The sequence below is a fragment of the Pteropus alecto genome, unplaced genomic scaffold (assembly GCF_000325575.1).
Source record: "Pteropus alecto unplaced genomic scaffold, ASM32557v1 scaffold164, whole genome shotgun sequence".
NCBI classification, from domain to species: Eukaryota; Metazoa; Chordata; class Mammalia; order Chiroptera; family Pteropodidae; genus Pteropus; species Pteropus alecto.
Genome location: NW_006439568.1, coordinates 22,431,083 through 22,446,670, shown reverse-complemented (window position 1 = coordinate 22,446,670; position 15,588 = coordinate 22,431,083). Strand labels below are relative to the sequence as shown.

The following is a 15,588-nucleotide window of genomic DNA, read 5'->3' as shown; positions in this document are numbered from 1 at the left end:
ATACACATGTGAAAGAACTGGTTTTAGTTTAGGGAAGCAAAAGCTTCTCTATTTTACAGAACAAATTAAAAGAGGGAAGGAAAATGGCATATGCAGGTCGTTTTTCAGTTTGGTAGCAAGAAATTGAGAGAAATATAATGGTTTTGACTTTCTCCGTGAAGCTAGAAGGAAGGTCACTTATTGAAGTTGAAGACGGATGAGAGGAGTTTGATGGTTTGGAGGCAAATGGTTTGAAATTATCTTTCAATATCTCCTCTTCATATGCCTTATGTATGTATGTATGTATGTATGTATTTTTATTATGGCGACATTGGTTAATGAAATCCAGTAAGTTTCAGGTATACAATTCAACAGCAAGGCATATATTTATACACCGCCCAGTTAGATTTCTTTCTGTCACCACATATTTGACCCCTTTTACCCCATCTACCTCCCCCCTCCCTCCCACCCTTTGGTAATCACTCATCTTTTTAAAACTTTTTATTATGGGAAATTTCAAACATATACAAAAATAGACTGAACAGTATATAGAACTTCCTGCTTAAACAATTGTCATCCTGTGGCTAATATTGTTTCTTACATACCCTATCAACTTTCTTACTTTCTATATGATTTTGCAGCAAATCTTATGTATCATATCATCTGTAATATTTCAATATGTATCTCTAAAAGATAACTTTTCAAAACATAACCATAATACTGTTATCAAACCTAAAGATAATTCTTCAACATCATCAAATATCCATTCAGTATTCAAATTTCCAATTATTTTGTAAATATCCTAATGTGTGTGGATGCATGGGTGTTTGTGTGCCATGTATATTTTATTTGTTTGTTTGTTTGTTTGTTTGTTTGAACCAGGAGCCAGATAAGACCTACACTTCGCTTGGTATGTCTTTCAGGTTTATCAATAGGTTTCCCCCTCTATCTTTTTTCATCTCTTGCCATTTATATATTGAAGAAACCAGATCATTTATCCTGTAGAGTTTATCACAGTTTGGATTTTGTCTGTGCCCCTGTCTTTTATATTTCCTACATGTAATTTGGTAGTTGGATTAATCCGATTCAGGTGTTTTGATTTGGGGTTTTGTTTTTAGCAAGACTATTTTGTAAAAGGTTTTGTATTGTTTTATCAAGAGGCACATATGTCTGAAGGTCTCTTTTTGTGATGTTAACAGCCATTGATGCTCAATGACTAAATTCACTGGAAGTTGCTAACAGTAATATTTTAAATCTAGCATTCCTTTTTCATGTGTTACTGGAATACTTGTTAAAAGAGAAACAGTCCCTCATCTACTACCTCTTTTTATTTACCTATTTTCAAAAGAGAGTTACTTTTCTAGATAGGAAGAATTTTTTCACAATGTATATCTATATGAAATTACTACAATGTGCACTTTAAATATATTATAATTTTATTTGTCAATTATACCTCTGGAATAGGTATAATAGCTAGAAAAAAATTAGGTTTTTTTTTTAGCATATTTTAATGGTGGCCAATTAGTTATTGTTTGGTATTATTCCGAACTCATTATTTTTAATGATGCTCAAATTGTCTCATCATTGGCAGTGGGAACCTCTGTAAATTGGCTTCTCTATGTTTTTTTAATCTTTCCTCAGTTTGGAACCTTTCTCCCTTATCAAAAGAACATTTGGCTGTTACCAAATATCAAATCTGCTGTGTCCAAGGATGAGTGTATGCCATCACTGAGAATAGAAAAATAAGGGACATAGGCACCCAAAAGCTGCCAAAATTATTGGAACAATGGAATGTACTTAGCCTTCTATGATGATTACTTAGAGAGAAGCTCATTTAGATGAGTTCAGTTCAATACATTAATTTTAGAAAACCAGTACAAGTACCCTATAATCGGAACTTTTACATTGTGATTTGATGGGGCCGTGGAGGTGGGGCCGGGGGCTTGCCAATGCAGTCCCAAAATGTCAATGCTGATCATAGGAGTATGTGCATGAATTATGCTAGTAATGATGATGCCCAAATTCCAGAGATAAGCACCATAAACTGCTACCGGCTGACCCAGTCAAGGGCATGTGTCAGCCCATGTCCTCGAGCCTCCTCAACACCATTTGAGACAGCTGATACCACTTCCACTTGCTATACCATTGTTAACTGAAGGACTTATGTCTGCCACCACTGAGGTCTTTACACTTCACACCTTCAATGAAAACACAATGGCCTGTTTGTCCTGGGCAGCTTTCCAGGTTTTCTAGCTCCCACACCTGTGAATACTAAGTCTCTACCTTCCATTATCATCATGAATACCTTTACTTGGACACTGTAACAAAAATCTGAATTTGAATTGCTGAATAAGAGAAAAAAATGTGCTATGACCTAATAATAAAAATATTTTATTAGAGTTACTATAGTGCATAAAGTCAGGCTCGATTATACTTTCGTTCCTTGTTTTGCACTTACCTCTAGGAAGTTGGGCGTGGAAATGGGAACCGTCATCCCGGCATCTACATGTAGCTGTGCCCGTGTGACTGACTATGTTCCTAGCAAGCTTGGCTTGTCTAAAAAGTTTTTCTTTTACAAATAAAATTCCAAAGGAAGAAGCACTTAACAAAGAAGTTTTCTTTCAAAAATGTTATGATTTTGGTATAACAAGCCATATTGAATCCATTAGGTTTTTGGTAATAGATTTCAAAATACATCATAAATGTAAGTAATATGATGACTAATGGGTCGAATAAAGTTGGAACATTTTAAATGAGAAAATAGCTGGAACAGTTTTCAGTTGATGCTTGGTCCCCCACAAGGTGTGCATTAACATAAGCTTGCGGGAATCACCTCTGGGACGTGAATTCCCTCTCTGATTTCATTATTACAATATGATCTTTTTTTTCTTTCAGTATTAAGTCATCTCCTAGGGTGATGGGAGCATAAAATAAGTGTAATTTATTTGTATTCGTCTAATCTCCTTTTAACTCAATAGTCATTCCATCATTCTATTTCCTGGTAGCTGCTCAGAAAGTTTTGAAGGGTAATTAGAATCTAATAATTGATAGGCATGGGTTTACTTGGTAACTTAAAGATACAGAATGAGTTCTGGAGACAGTGAGAAGTTTGATCTGGCAGAGAATTAGATGACTCAGCTGGGAGATTCTCTATTACTGCATATTCTTAAAATCTAAACTCTGAAAATAATCCATTTATTAAAGTTCAGTGAGGATTATGAAAAACTTAAAACCCTTTAAAACAAGAATTTGATAATAATTGTAATAAAATCCACATTAACAATCTATGCCTGGTTCTTTATCCAGTTGTTTCCAGTTCTTGTAAAACATTGTTCTGTTTAGCTCCCACTGTGTCTCTGTTGAATAAAACTTTTCTAATTCATTTTTAATGTTTTTATTTTAATAATGAAGTTAATGGATTTTTAATCAATTTTTAATCAACTGTATTGGGGTAATTGATTAATAACATTATATAAGCTTCAGGCGTACAATTTTATAATACATCATCTCTATATTGCATTGTGTGTTCACCATCCAAAGTCTAGTCTCCTTCCGTCACCATATAGTTGACCCCCTTTACCTTCTTCATCCTCCCCTTACCCGCTTCCCCTCTGGTAACCACCATACTGTTGTCTATGAGTTTGTTTATTTGTTTTCTTTGTTTATTTGTTGCTTTCTATTTTGCATTCTACATATGGCTGAATAGTATTCCATTGTACATATGTACCATATTTTCTTTATCCAGTCTTCTGTCAAAAGACACTTAGGTTGTTTCCATGTCTTAGCTATTGTGAATAATGCTGCAATGAATGTAGGGGTACATCCATATAGCTTTACAAACAAGGGTCTTCAAGATTTTTGGGTGGATACCCAGAAGAGGGATTGCTGAGTCATATGATACCTCTGTTCTTAGTCTTTTGAGGATTCTTCATACTGTTTTCCATAGTGGCTGTACCAATTTACATTCCCACCAGCGGTTAAGAGGGTTCCATTTTCTCCATATCCTCTCCAATACTTGTTATTTCTTTTCTTATTGATAATTGCCATCCTAACAGGTAGCATCTCATTGTCTTCTTGGGAATAGTGTCTGTTCAGGTCCTCTGCCCATGTTTTAATTGGATTATTTGTTATTGATTGTGGAGTTGTATGAGTTCTTTATATATTTTGAATATTAGCTCTAATGGAGGTATCATTTTGCATACATCTTCTCCCATTTGGTTGGTTTCCTTTTCTTTTTTGTTGATGGTTTCTTTTGCTCTGCGGAAGCTTTTTAGTTTTCATCAGTGTTTTAAAGTATAAAAGAAGACCAGAAATTACATTGCTCAATTTTTACTTTTATTTTTTATGCTTAAAATTCCTAAACTTTTTTTTTGCGTAATTTTTCCCATTTTAAAAATAATCTTCCTATCATTATGAGACTGAAAGTATTTATAATAAAGGCATTAATTTTCTACCAAAAAAGTACCTGGCCAGTTCAAGGATGTGAAAGTCTAGAGACACTGGGTAATAAAAGTACAGTACACATTTGTTGACTTATCAGGTGTGACAGTGACTTTATGATTTTAGTTGAAGGATTCACACATGTTGATTGACATTATACTACAATAAATGGTGCTACTTTATTTTTGGTGCTTCTCTTTCTGTTTCATGCTTCCTGTCTCCTGGTAGACCTAATACTGTTAAAAGAATACCTAATATTACAGTACAGCCTTACTTCAGCTCTGCTTTCCAGGCTCTTGGCCTGTAGTACTATCCAACTTGCCCAAATGGGACTGTCACAGCCCCTCTGTTCACACATGGAACAGGATGTGTTTTGCAAGGAACGTGACTCAGCACTCTCAGTGTAGTGCGTTGGTGTGAGGGACTCAGTGGCCCAGTGAAGGTCACCGTGTACAGAAATTTGTACCCTCTACATAGACATACAAAAACATTTAAAGGGTAAATTATTTAAATGTTCTAAATATCGATTTGTTTCTTATAAAAAGTTAACACCTGTCTTGTGCTATGCGCTACTAGAGTTTAGAACTTTAAATTTTTTCATCTGCTGTTCAGTGACTGAGAGATTACATTTGTAATGCTAGATTTAAGATCATTTAAAGAATGAAGTTTTGATACATATATAACAGTTTTGATGTGACCCCACAGGAAAGAGAGATCAAGAGACCAAGGCATCCAAATAAGAAGTACTTCTTTACCAATCTGCTGGTCTGAGAAAAGGTCATCCAGAAAGCAGCACCACACAAAGTCGAAATTCACATTTCAAATTTATGAAACAAAAGAAATATATAAAAAATTTAAGTAATTAAACTTTCAAATGATTTTAAAAATAAATCCGTAGTGATTATACTGCTAACGTTATTAAAGTTTAAAATAACACTGAGATTTTTGAGACAAGCTATGTGATAGAGGGAGATCCAAGATATTGTTTCAGATTTTCTTATTCCTAAAATTTGTTGAATCCTCGTTAATCATTATATATAAACTAGTGACCTATTAGAGATTCATGACTTTTAGAGATAGAACAAGACAAGTCAGCTATTATTCAAGATGTACTGAATAGCTCCATTTCAAACTGTTAGACTTATACTGAATAAATACTGTGGACTGTCCTTGATTTTGCTTTGGGAAAAGATCGTTCGGATTTCAGACTGTTCAAAGAAGTTATATTTGGTAACATAAGGTCGATAACGTGACTCATGTAGATTCATAATTCAAATTCACCAATATGATTAGATTTTAGTACACATTTATTTTTCTGAATTCTCAGTATTTAAACTCTACTGACAAAAAGGAACCTTCTTTTAAAATTTGTTTCATAATATGAGCCAAGTCATATGAAAGAATATATTATATTCTGTCTCATAATTAAACTACTTTGGATGGTACCAAACTGACCTGTTCTTCTGAATTTTACTGCCTTACTCACTCAAATCTAGGTGTTAAATTAAAGCCCCTAACTTTCTTGTGCCTCAACTTCTGGTGTTAGCAAGATCACAAATGGTCCTGTGGCTTCCCTAACATTTAGGGAGCAGCATTCCATTTTTTATAACCTTCAACAGAAAGGCCACTGTGATCTCACCACTAATTGGCATAAATGTTCTACTGCCTTGTTGGAGGGGCTGTGGAGAGTGGAAAGAAAACCTGGAAAACTGAGCCAATACAGAGCTTCTTAACACTTAATCCTAAAGTGGGCTTCCTCTACTTATAAGAGCCATGGATGTGTTCAAGCCCTTAAGCCTTTCGAGAAACATGTGAGGGCAGAAAAAAAAAAAGAAAGAAAAAAAAGAAACGAAGTAGAAAAAACTATCCTGTCAAAGTCATTGAAATAATTTTGTCTCTTATTTTTAAATTAATATGCAGTAAAATTGTTCTTTTTTGGTATACAATTTTGAGAATCTTAACACTTATAGATTTGAGTAACCACTACCACAAGCAAGATATGCAACAGTTCCATTATCCCAAAAAAATCTCACAGTATTCCTTGTAGTCAGACCCTCCCCTAAGCCCTAAACTCTGATAGCTATTGCTCTCCATCACTTTAGAGTTTTTGTTTGTCTGTTTTGCCTTTTTGAGAATGTCTTACAAATAGAATCATACAACATATAACCTTTCTAGACTGGGTTCTTTCACTCACATACTGCCTTTGAGATTTGTCAAGTTGTTACATATATCAGTAGTACATTCCATTTTGTTGCTGCATAGTACTTCATCATGTGGATGTATCACAGTTAACAATCCACAGTTAACAATCACAGTTAACATCGAAGTTGTTTCCAATTTTGGTGATTATGAATAGAGCTACTTTAAACATTTGTGTATAAGTTGGCCTGTGAATATAAGTTTTCATTTCTCTATGATAGGTATCTAGGTGTGGTATTGCTAGGTCATAAAAGAAACTGCCAAAATATCTTCCAAAGTGGCTGTGTCATTTAGCATTCCCACTACTAATAAATCAGAGTTCCACTAGCTCCATATCCTCTCCAGCACTTTGTATTGTCAGGGTTTTTACATTTTAGCCATTCTAATAGATGTTTTATTGTCATTTTAATTTGCAATTTTCTAATGACTAATGATGTTGAATATCTTTGTATGTTTTTTTCTGGCATTCATAATCCTTTTTGGTGAGGACTATTCAAGTCTTCCACCCACTTTAAAATTAGGCGATTTGTTTCTTATTGTTGAATTTTGAGAGTCCTTTATATATTCTGGATACAAGTCGTTTGTCACATAAGTGATTTACAGATATTTTCTCCTAGTGCATAGCTTGTCTTTTCATTCTCTTTACTCTTTACAGAGCAAAAGATTTTTGTCATGAAGTCCAGTTTATGAATTTTTTAAATGAATCAAGTTTTTTTTGATATTGTAAGAGCTCTGCCTAACACCAGGACTTGTAGACATTTTTCTCTACTTTTCACCAAAAAAATAAAGTTTTATAATTTTACATTTTGTATTTGGACCCATGATTCATGACCTATTTTAAGCTAATTTTGTATAAGGTATGAACTCAAGTTCAAGGGCCTTTTCTTTTTTTCCTTTAGAATGTCCAGTACTATTTGTTGATAAAACTATGCTTTTTCATTGAATTGCCTTTGTACCTTTTTCAAAAGTCATTTGACAGTGTTTGTTTGGATTCTCTATTTCTGGAATTTGTTCTGTCTCATTGATATATATGTGTATATCCTTCTCCAAGACTATACTGTCTTGATCATGGTAACTTCATAGTAAGTCTTAAAATCAAGTAGTATAAGCCCTCCAATATTATTATTATTTTTCAAAAGAGTTTTGGCTATTCTTGTTACTTCGCTTTCCTGTATATATTTTAGAATCAGCTTCTCTGTATAATAAATACTGCTGGGATTTTTATTGGAATTGCGTTAATTTTATAGCTCAGTTTGGGGAGAATTGACATCTTTACTATGTTGAGTCTTCCATGAATGCTTGAATATGTTATGTATATAGTATGTATCTCTATTTATTTAAGTCTTCTTTTATTAGCATTTTGTAGTTTTCTTCATACTGATCCTATACATATTTTATTAGATTTATGCATAAGTATTTATTTCATTTGGAGCTATTGTAAATGTTATTTTTGTTTTAAAATTTTAATTTCAATTGTAATTGCTAGTTTGTAGAAACTTGATTTTTGTGTGGTGGTCTTGTATTCTAAAATCTTGCTAAATTCACTTTAATTCTAAGAGTTTTTCTTTAGATTCTGTGGAGTTTTTCTACTTGAACAATCATGTCATCTGTGAATAGACATCATTTTATTTCTTTCTAATCATCATACCATTTTTTTGGTCTCTTTGTTTATTGCCTTATATACTAGTTAGGACTTATAGTGTCATGTTTAGCGTGAGTAATGAGAATGCCTTGTTTCTGATCTTAGGGGAAAAGTATTCATTCCTTTATGACTAAATATGAAGTTAGCTATCATCTCCTCTATTAATAGTTTACTAAGAGTTCTTGTTAAAAACAGACTCTGGACATTGAATTTTTAAAAGTTTTCTGCATAAATGGATGTGATCATGTTTTTTGTTGTTTCTTTTGTAAACTGTTAATATCATTATAGTGATTGACTTTCTAATATTGAAGCAACCTTGTAGTCTTAGGATAAACCACTCTCGGTCATGGTATATTATTAACTTTATATGTTGCTGGGTTTGATTTCTAATTTTTTGTAGGGTTTTTACATCTCTGTTCTTAAGGGGTATTGGTCTGTAGTTTTTGTTTCTTTTTACTGTCTTTGTCTGGTTTAGGTACCAGTAATGATGGTTTCATGAAATGAACTGAGGAGTGGTCTCTCCTCTTCTATTTTCTGCAGCCCAAGAAAATGAAGACAAGAAAGAAGGAAAAAAAAAAAAATGAGGGATTTTTTATAGTCCTTCTGAGCATTAGGAGCTCCCCTTCCGTTTCTGGAAGCCAGAAATAAAGGGTTTCTCCTCGTGCTCCCTTTTTCTGCACCCAAAGCCCACTTCTCGGTTTCAGTATGCTTTCAGGCTGGAAGATACAGGAGGAAAAATGAGAAACTCACCAACATTTTGGTGGTATTTTGAAATCTAGTCAAGATCTTCCCCAATCTACCTGTTACCATTTACTTTTCTGAGTCCTCAAATAGGTGCTCTGTGGAGGTTTTATAGCTGTAGTTGCTCCAGAGTTTTTAGCTGCATAGAGTGGCAGAGACAGGGTTTCATCTTTCTCAGAACCTTGGAATAACTTTTAAAGAGAGGGAATTGGCAACTAACAAAGAGAAGAGTAAAATATATTAGATGTTTTTGCTTTGGAGGGAAAAATAAAAAATGAAGGCAAATATTCCTGGTTGTTGAAACTTCATTTATGCTCACGTTGAAAACTAGAAATGTCATGTGGGTAAATATGAATGTGGATTTGGTATTAGTTTTCTCTTGATACATACATAACAAATTACCACAAATGTTACTGGCTTACAACAACACAAATGTATTGTTTTGTCGGAAGTCTGGGTGGGTTCATCTGGAGTCTCTGCTCAGAATCTCACAAGGCCAAAATCAAGATGTATGTTGGGCTGTGCTCTAATCTGAAAGTTCCAGGGAAGAATCTACTTCCCAACTCATTCCAGTTATTTACGTAATCCAGTTCCTTGTGGTTGTAGGACTAAGGTCCCCAATTCCTTGCTAGCTGTTGGCCACGGCTTCTCTCATCTCTAGGGCCATCCATTTCTTCTCACATAATCTCCATCATCCTCAAAGCAGCAGTGACATATAATAGAGCCTTTCTCGTGCTTCATCTCTCTCTGACTTTCCCTTCTACCTCCTCCTTTTAAAGGGAGGCCCACCAGATCAGGCCCACCAGATAATCTACTGTTTTAAATCCAACTGTCCTAAGATATTTATCACAACTGTGAAATCTCTTTTTAGCACAGTAGTACCTAGATTTGTGTTTGATTCAATAACCAGGTGACAGGAACCTTGGGGAGAAAAGCCATCTTTACAATTCTGCCCAGCACAGAACCAGATTAGAATGTTTTAGAGTGCTCCAGCACAAAGTGACCAGATGTACTTCATGTCGTGTTTGAGGCCTGATGCCAAGTGTTAAAGATGAAAAATGTGCACTTGCAGACCTTCTTGATTGGTGGGAAATATAATCTCATTTAAAAATACTTGTGCAGGGACGGTTTTGCAGATCATCTTCTTGAAGAAAATGCTAAGCAGCATCCTGAAGATTAGGTGTTAAGATAGAAAGGGCATGTTAGACAAAGGAGCAACATAAGCAAAGGCCTAGTGGTGAGATAGCATGGGTTGGGAAAGTGAGCTCTAGAAACTCTGATATATCTGGAACTTTAAACTGTGAGGTGGGCAATGGCTGTAGCTAAGCAGAAGCAGGGCCTTTCCTCGTCCCTGCCCCCATTCTAAGGAGCTTGGTCTTTTACCCCATAGGTAAAGAAGAGCCATTAAAGAGTTTTGTGCAGGAGTGAGCCAATCAGGATCATATTTGAAACAAATCACTTGGAAATTACTCTGGAGACTGTATTAACTGGAAGCCATCTAGACAGAGAAACCATTTAGGAGGCTTTATAACAGCTGAACACTATCAAAGGCATGGAGGGGAGAAATGAGGAGTGGCTGGAATGCTGAGAGAAGTGGATTGGATTCAAGCAATATTTTGGAAGTAAAATTGACAACTTGATCATTGAGTGGACCAGGAAAAGAGGGAATGAAATGAGTAAAAAAGTCAGATTTCTAATTCGAGCCACTTGGTAAATGATAGAGCCTGTCTGAGAGGGGTTAATGGATTGTTCTAGATGAATCGATTTGATAAGCCTGTGGGAATTCAATAGAAAAGAAAAATTCATTATGTTTCCTTTATTACATCATTAAATACTCATTCAGTATTTACTGTAGACCAGACATAGTTTAGGTGCTCCGAGTAAGATCCAACAGTCCTTACTGCCCAGGAGCAAACAGTTCATTGGACTATGACAGATTCCTAAGGAGATAACTATAAAAGTGTATAATATAAATAGATGTCTGATGATGGCCCAGTGCACAGGATATTCTGGAAGCAATGAATGAGAGGATGTCAAGAAGCGTTTCCTAGAAGAAGTGACTCATGGGCTAAGTCTCAGAGGATGAGTTAGGCAAGTAACCAGGGGTCTAAAAAGTTTTTCCTGTGTCACTGGGACCACAAATGACCCATGGGTGCCTGAGATATGAGAGTTCATACTGAAGTAGTAGTCAGCAACCTCCATATATACCATTCATTCCACGGATGCTTTACCAGCCTACAGTCAGGGAAAATGGATCCCTTAGCTTTAGCAGTTGGTTTAGGTGGATATTAGGGCTACTTTCTGCATCAGTCACTAAATTGTTTCCTTGGCTTCAGGATGAACACTTATGACACATAGTTTAAGTCGTCATGTTATGAATCCAAGCAAAAGCAGATAGCTTCAGGCCCCAACATCTGAGTCTTCTTTCTACTTTAGCTTTGTTTTGTTTTTCTGTTGTTGCTGTCATCTATTGAGATTGTGCTTTCTTTTTGCAGGGGAGGGGTGAAAGGTGATGTCATTTTCTGTGAGACTACAGAATTTGGAAGCCCACATAAAAGATTGTCTAGGCAGAGCAAGTATGGGTCATTTGTTTTGCCCGCCAGCTTCTTTGAATACCCCAAATTCCGCAAGTCGTTAACAGTGCCCTTGAAGCGCCGCTGGTTTGGGTATCTGCATGCAAAAAAAATGAAGTTAGACCCCTACCTTACACAGTACACAAAAGTTAAGTCGAGAAGGATTGTAGACTTAAATGTAAGAGGTAAAACTATAACACTCATAAAAGAAAACATAAGTGTAAATATTTGTGATCTTGGGTTAAGCAACCTTTCTTCACATGACACCAAAGATATATTGCGCTTTATAAAAATTATAATAGATATATTGGGCTTTATAAAAATTCAAATCGTGCTGCAAATGATACCATCAAAAGAAAAACCGAAAAGACATTCCGTAGAATGGGAGAAGATATTTGCAAATCCTATATCTAATAGGGACTTGTATTCAGAATATATAAAGTGCTAATACAATTCAATAATAAAAAGACATATAGCCCAATTTAAGAATGAGCAAAGGATGTGAATGAACATTTTTTCAAGAATATATACAAATAGCCAATAAGCACATGAGGAAATGTTCAACCTCTTGGTCATTAGGGAAATGCAAACCAAAATCACAGTGGAATACCACTTCACACCCATGAGGATGGCCATAATCAAATATAACCTAGCAGTCCCTCTCCTAGGAAGATACCTAAGGGAAATGAAAATTTGTCCAAACACAAATTTGCACATGAATGTTCATAGCAGCCAAAAAGTAGAAACAACCCAAATGCCCATCAAGTGTTAATGGATAAATAAAATGTGGTATACCCATATGATAAAGCATTATTCAGTCATTAAAAAGAATACTGATGATATATATTTCAACATGAATGGACCTAGAAAACATTATGCTAACTGAAAGAAACCAGACATAAAAGGCCAATATTATATGATTCCACTTATATGAAATGTCTAGAACAGGCAAATCTGTAGAGACCTTAAATTAGCGGTTGCCTAGGGCTGGGAGATGGGAAATGGGTGGAGAGTGACTGCTAAGTGGTATGTGTGTGCGGCGATGATAATATTCTGGAGTTAGATAGTGGTGATAGTTTTTAGTTCAATACTAAAAATCATCGAATTATACACTTTAAGTAGGTAAATTGTTTGGTATGTAAGTTGTATTTCAATAAGATGTTTTTACAAAAAAGTAATTCCTTTAAGTTAGGATGTTTGTTCCTGTTTAAAAAATAAGGAGAGCAAGGAACTTTTTAATATTGCGGAAGAGTGACACAGATGTCTGATTCTTTCCATTCAACAGCTAGTTAGAAGCAGGACTCTCAGAGTTTTGCTAGGTCTGATTAAAGAACTACAAGAGAAGGCACACTTAAAAGAGATGGTATCCTGAGGGAGTCTGGTTAGCCAAGACATCTGAGGAAAGTGAGACGAGGTCATCCTTATGAAGAGGGATGTAAATAATGAAATCATTAATAAAGAATATTAACTTTATCTGCTTAGTAACTTTGCTATTCCTAGCTTCATTTGGCATTACGTCTTGTATTATATCTTCAGGCTCCAGTGAAAAAGAGCACTTGTTAGATTCAGTTAAGCTCAAATGTTTATGGGACACATACATATGCAAGACACACTGTACCAGTCACTGGGTATAAATATGTAAGACAGGCTCTGCCTTTGTGACCCAAAGAGTCTTATGTCTTATTAATAATAAAAACAGAAGAAAGTGAAATAAAAAGGCAAAAACAGAAATAATAAAGCTAGTTAATTTTAACATCAGGTGGCTAAGTGGCAGATAAGGACAACTTCTGGTATATGGTACATATAAAATGGACTATAGGTTTTAAGAAATTTCAGGCTACCTATGATGACATATTAGACATTTTATCAGTGCAAACTATAGGGAAAGTTTCCTCTTCTGGTTTGCAGCAGGTCACGAAAGAGAAACAAACATTTTCTGCCTATACTTGATCAGAGAATGGCAGGGGAGGCTACTTCAGTTAATTAATTGGACACGTATTTACTAATACCAGTATTTGCATCAAACTGTGTGCTGGATACTAGAAGTCATTTTACCTTGGAAGAAGGGATGCAAGTTGGAAAGGCTGCTGGAAACTGGAAAAGCTACTTCATTTTGCCTCAGCGGGAGGGCAGAGGTAGATGTCCATGTTTGGCCTTTATCAGGAACAGACAGCCACATGGATTAAGGCAGGAATGTCAGCATGTAAGTAGTCCAGGGAAAGTGTTCCTTCAAGTAACTACATGGAAAGAATAGTTAGGTGATGAGTAAAAGAATTACAACATCTGGCATTCTAATCAGCCCGCAATACAGGTGTTGGGAAACATAAATAGAAGCTTGACAGGGAAGTAAAGGCTTATATTTGATAAGAGAGCTTCAGTAATTTTCTTATCTTTTTCAATTCAATAGCAGATATCAACTTGGATATATCAAAGCCTTTGAAAGCAAACCTGAGTTTTACCAAGCTGGATCAGATAAACCATTTTTTAAAGAAGATCAAAAGTGCACGCCACAAAGAGACTTCAGCCCTGTCGCACACCATGCTGCATAAAGATGAGCCTCCAGCCTCCAAGTGTTACCGTGGAAAGTTGTCTAAACCTCAAGTTCATGGTGATGGAGCACAAAAGGTTCCATTCCAGGAAAACATGTGGAGAACTGTTTCCTGCTTTCAAAAAATTTCTGTCCATACGACTCAGATTGTGGTCTCTGTGGAAACTGTCCCCCATCCTAATAAACCATGCCTGTTAGCATCTTTATCAACCCTCACTGGAAGCTTCAATGTTAAAGCAGCACAGAAAGTACCTGGTAAGTCACAGAAAAGGGGAGGGGGAGATGACAGTATGACTTGTTAACGTCTGAAAATGTATAATTTTGATGATTTATATTATTTAGAGGTTAAAAGTTTTAAGGGCCATTAGCGACGGCCCTTATTTTAGAGAAAATTTTATAACACATCCTTTGAGCTTAAGTGTTTTAATGCTCTGAACTAAACTGTTTCAATTTACCTCTTCAGGCATGTTCCTTAAAGTGTCTTTAACCCATTTCCCGTTTAGAAAAAAAAGTGCAGCTCGCAGCCAGCGTTAATTTAATTTTACATAAACACGCTCTTTGAGGCTGAAGCAAATCTGACTGGTTCTCAATGTGAAAATAAAATATAAAAACAGTTCCTGGAGTTATTTCTAAACAGAACTTGTCTCTAATCCTAATGTGACAGAAATATAGACGTAAATCGGATTCATCAAATGAATCTTCGGCTAACAACTGAGAATGAGGTTAATATCATGCGTAGGAATGCTACATTTTCTAGGATTTGACGTTTTTCAGCGATCGAGAATTACTATATTTTGTAAATGAAAATACCACTACTAAAAACAGAATGCCGTAGAATGATGTCATTTGTTTCCAAAGACTACCTATATATTAGAACGATGCGAAAACAATAATGAAAGTGAGATACTTCCTAGCAAACTATGGGGGTAAGGTTAGGGCTCTAATCTGTGAGTCACCTCGAGGTAAACGCTGAAGCCACAAGCACCGCTGTCGAGTATTCTAGGGGCAAACAGGAAATAAGTTAAAACTGTTGATTCCTAATTTTTATTTATTTATTTGTTTGTTTGTTTGTTTGTTTTATTTTACCTAAAACAGCTGTAGTGGAACAAGAAATGGTTTTATGAACCATTAGAGTAGTGGTTCTCAGGATATGGTGTCAGAACCAATACCATCAGCATCACCTGGGAACTTGTTAGAAATGCAGATTTTCAGACCTCCCCCTGACCTACTGAATCAGAAACTCTGGGCATGGAGCCCAGAAATCTGTGTCGCAAAAGCCCTACAGGTGATTCCGGTGCACTGTATTAAGTCACTGGTAACAGTTTACTTAAAAAAGAGAAGTTGCTTTAGTGGCAGGCATGCTACACAAAGTGTAATAGCAAAGGCTATGCTTCTGTGCCAAGCCTAGCAAAGAGAGGCATGGACCCTGCAAACTGAAAGTCGCCCATGGGTGGAGAGGTGAGAAA

The 15,588-nt window shown here is 35.7% G+C and overlaps 1 protein-coding gene across 1 annotated transcript in view; it reads left to right on the top strand.

Moving 5' to 3' along the window:
• Window positions 1–15,588, top strand: part of VPS13B (vacuolar protein sorting 13 homolog B) — a gene marked incomplete at its 3' end in the record, with an annotated part of 647,903 nt that overhangs the window by 502,685 nt on the left and 129,630 nt on the right. Inside the window, exon 36 of the mRNA XM_025050073.1 lies at window positions 13,982–14,377. Coding sequence (XP_024905841.1) covers window positions 13,982–14,377 — 396 coding nt within the window. The remainder of the gene's footprint in view (window positions 1–13,981; window positions 14,378–15,588) is intronic.